This window comes from Bombina bombina, chromosome 6 (assembly GCF_027579735.1).
Source record: "Bombina bombina isolate aBomBom1 chromosome 6, aBomBom1.pri, whole genome shotgun sequence".
Taxonomy (NCBI): domain Eukaryota; kingdom Metazoa; phylum Chordata; class Amphibia; order Anura; family Bombinatoridae; genus Bombina; species Bombina bombina.
The window spans coordinates 138,305,363-138,318,025 of NC_069504.1; the positions used below are offsets into that span (position 1 = coordinate 138,305,363).

The window sequence follows — 12,663 nt, forward strand, 5'->3', positions numbered from 1 at the left end:
ATAACAATCTACTTCTAGATATAACAGTTTATTCCCTGACAAAAGGTAACACTACAATGAGCCATTTAGTAACTTATTGATAATATTAAGTTCACTACCAGTTATGGTTATCTATTTTGCGTTCTTTTTATGCTGCGGTTCAGCTCACTTGCAGTGATGCAGGCAGCCACGATTCAATTTATATTGCACTTCATATGTTCAACCATTGACACAATAAGATATTGCACTAATTATGGGAACTATCTATCAAAATGTTACGCATTTTTGACGATAGAAGTTATATATAGTTTTTAATAGTATTTTTTGCACTTTAGCAATACCAATGTTTGTTGTCACAGTGCACCATGACAACCATGATGAGGTCATTTCCTAGGGGGGAGGTGGTTCACACAGTATAAAAGTTTGTTTGTTTGCACTGTTTTCTGTTTGAAGACGGGGAGTGTGTTCCCCTAAACGTCACCACTTGAATAAAGCTGATTTGAAAAGTACAATGGGTGCTGATCCTATATGGTCTCTCTCTCTCTCTCTCTCTCTCTATATATATATATATATATATATATATATATATATATATTTATATATATATATATATATATATATATATATACACACGTTTGAGTGTATATATATATATATATATAATGGTAATCAGCACACTCCCACTTGAAAATAGCAAAAGTACCATGGTGCAGAAAAGACAATTATAGGACATCAAAGAATTGCACTCTCTGGATTTAAAGACCTCTGCTTCATAAGTTGTCTGTCTGCTCTGAGGCCGTGGACAGAAATCAACTCGATCGAATACGATCGGGTTGAGTGACACCCCGTGCTAGCAGCCAATTGACAGTGAATCTGCAGGGGGCAGCATTGCACCAGCAGTTCACAAGAACTTATAAAGGGCAGAGTAATTGAAGAATTCACCTCAGTAGCAAGGTAGAGGAGCATCTGTGTGATCAATATACAGCTGACAGAAATACACAGAATCATCACCGAATCATCACCTAAACATTCCATATGTCTGTGTTTAACAGGACTACGTACAAATGTAGAAGAAATAGAGCTAAATTTTACACTGGAAACATACAAAAGGATGAGGGAGAGATAAAGCAAAGCAGATGGAGAAAGAGAGAAAAAAAGAGAGAGAAAGGATGTCACAGTGTGACAAGAGAATGGTGTATTATATGAAGTAGTTTAATAGTGGGTTTTTAGTTGAAAATCAGTTGGTCTGTTAGAAGGGCGACCTAACAAAATATGGTTATGATAAGGAGCTCCTTTCATATTTGATTAGTAATGCAAGTGAAGTCGCATTACTGGGTACAGTGCCCTAGATTCATCAACAAAATCTCTTTAGTCTCTCTCAATTTCCATATTGTCCCATTCAACCTTCTATTAAACCTCCGTCATTTCTACATTCTTCAGACACAACCTCCTTAGGATAGGAGGAAGAGGCTGTTAGTGGAGCCTGTACACTGGCATCATTAATAATATTTTCAGACAAATAATCCCCTTATGAGTTATTGCAGATATTTCTTTTACTTACATCTTTGATTTAGCTGCCCCCCTTGGCTTTTTTTTTTTCTTAAGTAGATCATAACTAATACATGAGTGTACAGAGGTTAACATTACAGCTTTATCTATCATTCTATCCATCTATCATCTATCTATCTATCTATCTATCTATCTGTCTATATATCTATCAGTTTTATCTATCTATCTATCTATCTATCTATCTATCTATCTATCTATCATCTATCTGTCTGTCTGTAAGTTTATTTAATGTTTAAGAGATTAAAATTGCATATCTATCTATCATCTATCTGTCCTTCTGTCTGTCTGTCAGTCAGTTTATTTAATGTTTAAGAAATTAAAGTTACATCTCTATCTATCATCTATCTATCTATTTATTGATCTATCTATCTATCTATCTATCTATCTATATATCTATATATCATTAGTTTTCTCTATCTATCTATATATATCATCTGTCTGTTTATTTAATGTTTAAGAGATTAAAATTGCATATCTATCATCTATCTGTCTGTCTGCCCTTCTGTCTGTCTGTCTGTCTGTCAGTTTATTTAATGCTTAAAAGATTAAAGTTACATATATCTATCTATCTATCTATCTATCTATCTATCTATCTATCTATCTATCTATTATCTATCTATCTGTCTATCATCATTTATATATCTATCATTTATCTGTTTTTCTTTCTATCAAATTAACTATCTGTCAAGTCTATTTCTCATTATCCCTTTCTGACTGGACTGTTTTTCTTTCAAAGCCAAACTCCTCCATTTTTTGTATTCCAATATACATGAGAGGTTACTTTAATATTAAATTCTGAACGTAAATTTATGATAATAATCTGTTCTTATCTTTTCATATTGATGATTTTTATTTTATTTTTCTGAGTAAATGAGTAAAAACAGGAATGCATTTGTTCTGCAGACAGTACATGTGTTTAAGGAGAACATTTGCTGCACACTATGGTATTTTTTATTGAAGACATTAAGGGGTCCATTTATCATTGTGCGGATGGACATGATCCGATATAGCGAACCATGTCCACCGCACATCGATAAATGCCGACAACATATGATGTCAGCATTTATCATTGCACCAGCAGTTCTTGTGAACTGCTGGTGCAACGCCGCCCCCTACAGATTTGCAGCCTATTGGCCGCCAGCAGGGGGTGCCAATCAACCCGATTGTATTGGATCGTGTTGATTTCCGGCGATGTCTGTCCGCCCCTCAGAGCAGGCGGACAGGTTAAGGAGCAGCGGTCCAAAGGCTCACCAGAAACACAGGGCATCAAGCTCCATTCGGAGCTTGATAAATAGACCCCAATGTAACAACAATATTGAAGGAGGTAATAGGGTAATTTTTTAGGCAACTTGAAATAATGGAAGGTGTGTAGTTCTGAACTGGGAAAAAAATATATGATGAAGTAAAAAATAATGTAAAAGGGGCAGTAAACACTTCCAATCACATGGTATTTCTGTTGTCTTGCCATAGAACAACATATCAGCCAATCACATGGCATTTCTGTTGTCTTGCCATAGAACAACATATCAGCCAATCACATGGCATTTCTGTTGTCTTGCCATAGAACAACATATCAGCCAATCACATGGCATTTCTGTTGTCTTGCCATAGAACAACATATCAGCCAATCACATGGCATTTCTGTTGTCTTGCCATAGAACAACATATCAGCCAAGTCTTAACATTTTAAAATCAAATTCATATTTTAACTAAAATTAATATTTTATTTGCTGCATCTATTTTCAAAAGCCAAACTCCACTCACCACTCACCATATTTGCAGGAGCCCATATGGGCTTGAGATTGCAGACATAACAAAAATAACATTTTGTTTGCTGCAACTGTTTTTCAAAAGCCAAACTCCACCCACTTTATTTAGAGGAGTCAATGTAGACTTGAGTCTGCAAACAACAAAGCTGAAGTGAATAATTTTGCAGTTTTTCTCTGTTAAAGACAGTTAGGGAAATAAATGTAGCACAGTTTGCCTTGAAAAATTAGCAGGGTGCATTTACAGCTCTGGGAAATACTACAAAATTCTGAAATAAATTGCACAAAACTCATTGCTTAATTGTTTTATGTTTTTGCTAACAGAATATATCTACAACCCCTAAATAGCTGTATAGTTTTTTGATAAACAAAAAGAAACACACACAATTACAGAAACACACACACATGCACCTGTTAACATTTACTGTAACATACCTATGATATTGCTCAAGAAGTTTCATCACTGCAGAAAACTACAACAAATTCCCTGTCTGGAAACACTTTTTTTTTCTGATTTTATTTCTAATAGGCATAAATTATGGCTGTGCATTTATAACATCATTAATGCCATTCGTAATGAAAACCGAGTATTCGTTTTATATAAGAATGAATATCCAAATGAATTCACCAGCAAAATTTTAAGAAAAAAATACTGACGAAATTTGTCAGTATTCATTTGTTTTCTTTAAATTACTTTTTAGGGGTGCAATACTTACCCTAACGTGCTCTGGAGAGTGCACAAACCTTCTTGTCAGAGCCCCTGCAATGCTTACAGGAGGCTTAGCACGCTCGGTTCCCAGGACCTGCACTAACTAACGAAGCAAATACCGAATAGTGCAGCCAACGAATATTCAGGTAAACAAATTTTCCAAATATTCGAAATGAAAATTTAGTCGGAAACAAAATATTCTTTGCTGCACAAGTCTAGTATAAATGTAAAAACATGCAGACAGAATGGGTGTAATATGTCATATATCTTTGTAACCTGATGTCTAGTTCAGCTCTCCTTATTCTGCTACTTTCGTTTACTTGATGTTGTTCATTTAATTGAGCAGCAACTGACTTAATCCACCTTATGTGAACAAAAGGGAGAGTGGCTGTGAGAGAAGCAGGGCGGGGTTTGGAGCTGGATGCTGGTTCATGAGAGAGGAATACTGGAGCATTCAGCACTCACATCACACAACATGATGTTGCAGCAGCTTGAGCCGAGCAACACGTACAAATAAAAGCCTTACAGGACGTGCAGAGCTCACTGCATAAGAGGGGGCAAACCACCTGCAGCAGCTTTGGAGAAGTTGCAGCAAAGAAGAAGACATTGGAATAAAGCAACAACCCTTATTCTGAGCAGTGGCAAATCGAGACAAATCGACTGGAAGTAAAAAAAAGACAGCTACTGTGCATTGGATTTTGTTTCCTGATTTCTATAATAAAAAAGAGAGGGAGAGAGGACAATCTGAGTGGGGGATTAATATGGTGAACCTTATTAACTGAACAAGAAAAAGCAATAATTGATGGCTAAGATCTCTTGCGCAATCCTACCCAGTCCCCTGGCCAACTCTAAGGAACAGAAAGCTGATTCATGGATCATTTTGAGCTTCCTGTTTTTATCACTCGACCAGAGAATGGTGTCTGAGACTTTATTTTAACCCAGCAGCACCCATCTATTTGGAGGGATTTGTTCAGGAGTCAAACTGGCGGCTAGGAAATCCTTAATGCATCATTGTGGTGGGGATTCATTATATTACTTTCTGGGTATTTGCTGAGTTGGAAAGCGACATGCAGCTCTTGAAAGCTTTATGGGCACTAGCAGGAGCAGCAATCTGCTGTTTTCTTATATTCGTTATCCACTCGCAGTTCCTTAAAGAAGGTAAATATGCTTCATTGCATTTATTGTAAGCTGCGACGTGTTGCAAAATGTCTGTATGAAGCACTAGTCTAGTGCCGTTGGATACATTTCATACCATAATATACCATATTCTCTATGCTGTTGGATGCAGTAAGATGAAAGTGATATATAAATATATATGAAAAGGGAATGCTGATACGCTATGGTTCTTGTAGTTCTGAATTGGTAGCAATTAACAGTAGTGTGATTGGAAATGCACACTGTGCACAGAAAGGGACGCTCTTCTGCAGGTGAAAGAAGTCTAAGCAGAGCTTTGGTTGGGAATAAAAATCACATTGAGTAATTGGCTTGTTTGGAATTCAGATCAATAGGTGCCCAAATCCCCTTTTATACAGCAAGTTTTCAATAGATGGCACTAAAGTTCTATGGAAAGTGCAGAGAAGTACAACTAGAACGCACCAAATCCTCTGCAGCTCAGCTTGAGGCCACAAACCATTCAATGGTTATAGCTTTTCCTCTGTGGCTTCAAAACAAACTAAATGAACTGAATTTTGGGACAACATTTCCCATTAGCCATTCTACTTGAAATACAGTGTTCTTAGACTTAATAGAATTAAGTATTTTCTTACTTCACCCTTAGTTATATTTAAACAAGCACAACACGAAGATCCTTTGTCATTTAGCTTTCTGTAATCCTAGTGGTTTTCCATTATAACAACTACACATTGTTCTTATAACTACAGAACATTTTTCTTACCACTATTGCCCTTTAGCTATTTGACAGATCCGCTGTTATTGGTTACTGCATAAAAAAAATATGTATTGGTCGCTAGGAATTGGTTTTATAGCCTTTCTGAAGTTTTGCTTGGAGGCTAATCCTGTATCGTGAAGAATTAGTGATAAGGTTGCAAAGTGAAATGAACAAAAACCATGATTGATGTATTTTAATGCTTATTCCAGTTGGTTAATTGAAATTGAAACATTTTGTAGAAAATATATGTATTTGGAACAAAGAGATTGTTTTTCTTTATATTTGCATAATGAGAATATTAATAATTTCCTTATCAAATCATGTTAACCATATTCTTTTTTTGAATATGAAAAGACACATTTGGTGCCTTTGCTATCAAATAAATGAATGTCTTTTTATGTTGCATGAAATAATCCCTACACAAGTACTTCTATGCTTTTTAAATATCCTTACAACCATTAATCACTTATTTATTGGTTTATCTATTTTTAAATATGTGGTAGAAATTCTTGGTTATAATTAACCTAAGCATAGTAATTTGATATAATACACTTGTCCACTTGTCCACATTGATTGTGGTTAGTCATTTAAAAACAGCACTGCAGTTACATAGAATATGTACTTAGAGAGCTTTATACAAATAATTATCTATACATGTTCAAATAGACATAGTGAACCAGGGTTAGTCTAGTAGTGTCAGTTATGGTAATTTTGTGCTGAAAATAGATTTATTTATTTATTTAATTTGGAAGGAACCAACATTTCAGTCATCCATCTTAATAAAACTGTCTGTTGCTGACAAAATATTATTTCCCTTTTAAATAAGTCATCATTTTGTACACACACACACACATATATACTATCAATTTAATAATATACAACCACAAAAGTTTATTTTTGTAATATTGATCATATTTACTTTTGATATTTTTTGTTGTTGAGTTTTCTAACACTTTATTAGGCTTAAAAGTCTCTTTTAATTTTTATTTTAAAACTCTTATTTTAACAAAGCATATTGTTTAAATTAAGAACAATTTGCAAGAGGAATGTTTCCTTTTTTGAAGAAATGTTGATATTTTGAAATCAAGTATGTGAAAATTTGACAAGAGTCAATAAGAGTTGAATGCAACGCTTTAGCATCAGTTGTATTAGTCAAGATGTAGATTACGTTGTAATAGTGAAGATGATGGATAGAAACATAGACAGAGAGACATTTTGAAAGGTAATATGTCCTCAGTAATGTATCAATTTAGTTTTTTTATTTAATATTCTATTTTTCAGATATATTTGAATGGGGCCTCTGAGTGCATTAGTTGAATGCATAAAAGGATAAATATACTCCTTATTCTGTGCAGCCTTTTCACGCATGATAATGTGTAAGGGCTGTGTTTTCATATTTCTTTTTTTCAGTTATTTGATGTACTTTAAAGAGATATTGAAAAAAAAAGTATATTTGGATGGTTTAATATTCAGTCATCTCTCCTTAGTTACTTATCTATGCAGAAATTGCTCATTTGTTTTTATGATACTGAAGAACATCTTTTAGATGTTTTGTATATATTTTCTTCTTTTTACAATGTCATAAAATGCATACTCTATTATATTATATTTAATTTTACTGTTTACATGCATTGACTGAAAGGGTAGTTATGAAAGTAATGCTTATAGTCCAGGGTTTTAGATAATAAACTATTAAACAGCATATTTGACATTGATAATGCCATTCTTGCCACACTTCTGTTCTAAAGAGATTTACTGTAGCAAAACTTCTATATACACAGTAGATACACATTATAATCTTATCTCAGCAGCATTCAGTGTGATATGAAGGAGAAGGTAACATAATTATGTCCCAGATTCGACCTTATGGTGGGCAAGATAGCAGAAAATTGAAAACAGGAACTTTTAAAACATAGAAAAATAGATTTCAGGAGCAGATAAAAATATCCCTGTTTAGTCTTCAAATTCCTCCACCATTCTAAAATGCTGTGGATTAAACAACCCTCGGGAAGTTGTGTAAGTTTCAGTCTATCCTTGAATGTTTGTTTCTAGTGCATTTCTTAAAAGGAGCTACCATAATCGTTCAGGTAAAGAATTGTAAGATCTATATAGGATTTTCTCAAACAAATGTGAATTAAAAAAAAACTGTTTTATATGTTTTTTTAATGGCTAATAACCTCCTGTTTAAAAAATATTCTTTTTAATGCCTTAGTTTTGGCACTTATACGTGAATTATCAACACACAGTCATGTATTATTCAAACATATGAAACTTAAACAATTATGTGAACTTCCTGCTTAATTGATACCACTTTGCTATGTGAAAACATATATATTTTCTGTATCATTTATATAGTTTCAATTTTTAAAATCTGTTATAGCAAAATTTGACTTTTGTTTTTTTTAGCAGCATGATATCATGCCTATATTCATTCACAACTGTGGACAGTGTTAGACAGACAGACTGATGATAGATAGATAGATAGATAGATAGATAGAGAGATAGATAGATAGATAGATAGATAGATAGATAGATAGATAGATAGACATAGATATAGATATGTATGATAAATGATTTCCTTCAGAACACACAAGACACATCTCATTATATATGGCTGGCAAAAAGACTTCACCTTTAAGTCCAATTATCTATAGCTGTGTGAAAGGTGGTATGATGCTGTTTCCCTAATTAAGTTGAATTGATAGTAACATTGCTTAGATGTAAGCTCTGAGAACAATCAGTACTTGTTCTAAGATGAGTGGGAAAGGATGTTTAAATGCCTATTTTCATGAAGGTTTTTCAGGAATTGAAGAATTGGTGACACAGGGTGCCATTTTCTGCACTTAGGCTTTTGTATAAGAATACAGGTCGTCCTGTGGCTAATCCATTCCCCGATGTCCAATCTGTCTCTCAATGTTTCAAAAAGATGAATAGAGCTGTGAACCAAGGAAAGGGTATTGTAATTTATAATTGCAATCCCATGCTTGTCTAATCTTTGTACAAAGCACTATAACATTTTTTAGTCTTTCCCAGTCACTTCAAGGAGGTTAAATAAATAAATAAAAAAAAGATTTAAAATGTCCTAAAAGATGTATTTATGCCAGAGGTTAGGATTTCACTGTAAATCTTGTGTCTGTTATAATTTATGAACATCATCTACTCAATAGCCTCCCAAATTGTTTTAACATCCATGGCTAAATTACCTGTACAAGTATAGCATGTCACTATTGTTTTTGTTTTAAAATAAGATTTATATTAAAATAATAATAATAATAATAGTAATAATAATCATAATAATATTTCAGATGCATTGTATTAAAGGGATATGAAGCTCCTTTTTCTTTCATGATTCAGATAGAACATGCAATTTTAAAACAGCTTTCTAATTTATGTCTATTATCAATTTTTATTTGTTCTCTTGGTATCTTTTGTTAAAAAGCAGGGACTTATGCTTAGGGGCCAGACGATTTTTTGAGCACTATATGGCAGCAGTTCTGCAAGAATGTAATCCATTTGCAAGAAGAGCACTAGATGGAAGCACTATTTTCTGCCATGTAGTTCATCAGATATGTGTATATATATGCTCTGTTTAAATCACAGAATACATTTTTTTCATATCCATTTAAGTCATGGTGCAGTGGAAAAATATGAACAGTATAATAAATAGTGAATATACCCTTAATAAAGCATATAATAGATATATGTTGTATTGTCTAGTGGTTCCAAGCTATTTTAAATAGTTTGATCAATTCACATTTAATTCAGTCTAATAAAATATAAAATAAATTAATATTTTTATTATTTTGTGCTAGATTACAAGTGGAGCTCTAAATTATTGCGCTCCCACAAAAGAGCAAATTTGCCAGTTTGCGGGAGCGCAATAATTTACCAGATTTTTTATTGTTTAAAAAGATAACATAACTAAGACACTTATATTAATATACTTTTTACCTCTGTAATTACCTTATATCTAAACCTCTAAAGACTGCCCCCTTATTTCAGTTCTTTTGACAGATATGCATTTTAGCCAATCAATATTGACTCCTAGGTAACTCCGCTGTCACAATGTTATCTATATGACACACGTGAATTTGGCTGTGAAAAAATGTCAAAATTGCACTCAGATTAGAGGCGGCCTTCAAGGACTTAGAAATTACCATATGAGCCTACCTTGCTTTAGCTTTAAACTAAGAATACCAAGAAAACAAAGCAAAGTTGATGATAAAAGTAAATTGGAAAGTTGTTTAAAATTGCATGCCCTATCTGAATTATGAAAGTTTAATTTTGACTAGACTGTCCGTTTAATAAATTTCCCTATGTGACTAATCCATTCTTTTAGTTTATTCTCTTTTTTTATTTACAGTTCTGGCACAGCAAAAGTAATGGGCTTCATTCATTTTGATTTGTTTTATTGCATTTTGAATTATAAAAATAGATAACATATACTTTCTTTTAGACATGTGCATGGCGAAAAAATTCGGTTCGGTTTGGTTCGGATCGATTTGGAATTTTTCGAAGTTCGGTTTGGATCGATTCAAATTCGGAAAATTCTGAATTGATTCGTTTCGGATTCATTTCAGATTCATTCGGATTCGAAGAAATTCGGCTGGATTCGGTTCGATTCGGTTCGATTCGGTTCGTAAATTCGGCATTTCGGTAAGTGTTAGGTGGGATTAGACTAGTATTATACTGTATATTAGATGTTAACCTAACATACTGTACAATACTAGTGTAATCCCAATGGCCATCTGAATTTACGAATCGTTTTGATTCGATTCAGTTCGATTCGAAAAATTCAGCAGAATTTTAATTCGGAAATTCGGTTCGATCCGAATCGCCGAATTTGCCAAATTTTCCGAATTTCCGAATCTAACCGAACCGAATCGCACATGTCTACTTTCTTTTGTTACATGTTTCATAACATTAGAAAGGTTCCAAGTGTTAATGTTCTTAGATAGGGATGTATAATTGGAATGAGTGAACCATGGCTTCTAAAATTCTAATCCCTTCCTAACTTTTTAAATTCTTCTTCATATATCCTTATACTGTATATATAAAATACTTTTCTTACCCATAAAAATGTGGGGTTGGCTATCTGTGTGGTGTTTGAGTTTAAAACAAGTTTACCATCCCTTATTATACAGGCTACCAAATATGTTATTACAAACTTGAATTATCCAACGATAGGGCAAGCAAAAACCTTTAGAGATGTGTATCAAATTTTTTGTCTGCAAAAAAACTCAGATGTTGAATTTTGCAGATCATTTATTAGATAACCTTTTTGAAAGTGATGCAATTGACCCCTATTTTTGTGATATGTAGCTTGATTTTTTGAGGTAAATGTTCTCAATATTTAATACCGGTCCATAAGTAATTTAGTATATATGAGTTAGTTATTACAGCAAGGTTTTATAAGCAGTTGGTAATGATTAAAGGGCCCATTAAAATATTCAAACAAAACATAACGCCAGAAACTTAGCATATTTATGCTGCCAGTTGTAAATAGTGTGTACCTACCAAAAATCTTAAATCTATTTATATATTGTTTTATCTTTTCAAGTGACCCATATAGATAGTTATTTAATTGCCTTCCCTACTTCATTGGATGTTGGTAAGTAAGAACTGGCACACTGAATACCTCTTTTGCCCTACTTTTAATGTTTGTAATGCTCAAGAGTTTGTCCAGATAGATTAGTAATTTACAAGTTCCAGTAAATCTTTATGTAGTAAATGAGTTACCCAATAATATATTTGGCACTCTTATGTTAGGTAAGTAACCTCAAAATATGTAAAACAAAAGTTACAAATTCACATTCTAGCTGAGGATTACCAAGACAAATGCTCTTGAGAGTCTTTATTGTCCATAATGTCAACAACAACCCCAGAAAGCTAGTTGAATGATTTCCATTTACCTTCTTTTTTTAATGTCATCAAAATACTGTATCAATATACCTGTAAAGATCCAAAATGTTAAAATCCAAAATGTAATGCAAGATTGTTAGACTATAGTACATAGTGAAAGCTTTTGGCCAAAGTGACCAATATTTTGTAGGAAATCATAGAAATTATAGATTGCATACACATATATGCACATATTTTATTTTAAAAATCCTTCAATTAGTTACGTACATTTAAGTTAGTTTTTACACTACAATTATGAAAGCCTTGTTGTCTGCAGACAGAAGCCCTGATTGGCTCCTCCAGATGATGAGTGGAATTTAGCTACTGAAAAATAATTTCAGTAATAAAATATTTTAGTATATTTTAAAAACATTTATGGCCACATGTATTAACTGGCATGTTGACAAGCTTCTTAACTTGTCTGCACACCTTTGCTGCATAGGGGAAGTGGATCTGTTCATCCACTGGCCTGTATGCATCATTACACACTCACGCTCATCCCTTTACTCTCGTGACTGTCAATCACCCAAAGCTAGCGAGCTCTCTGTGATTCTTCTTCACCCACTCAGACAGCTGCTTCTTAGATTGCGGGAAGCAAGCTCACATATGCGAACCTTTCCTACAAGGACTCCGGAGCAGCTTACGCGGCTTCGTACATAGAGCCCTTAGACCTGACTGACATGTCATTATATGGCAACACAACAGAAGTGTCTTGTAATTACAACCTTTTAAGGTTGAAGAATCTGATAGAGTTTGCAAGGTTCCATGCATTACATTCACAGTGGTGCTTACTATCTCTGGCACATGTGTACACATACAGTGTATATTCACTTCATACGTAAAGCTACACA

At 33.6% G+C, this 12,663-nt stretch overlaps 1 protein-coding gene across 1 annotated transcript in view; it reads left to right on the forward strand.

Annotated features, from left to right (window-relative positions):
* The first annotated feature begins 5,090 nt into the window (after positions 1–5,090).
* Positions 5,091–12,663, forward strand: part of TAFA5 (TAFA chemokine like family member 5) — a 590,988-nt gene continuing 583,415 nt past the window's right edge. The window contains exon 1 of the mRNA XM_053719182.1: positions 5,091–5,181. Coding sequence (XP_053575157.1) covers positions 5,091–5,181 — 91 coding nt within the window. The remainder of the gene's footprint in view (positions 5,182–12,663) is intronic.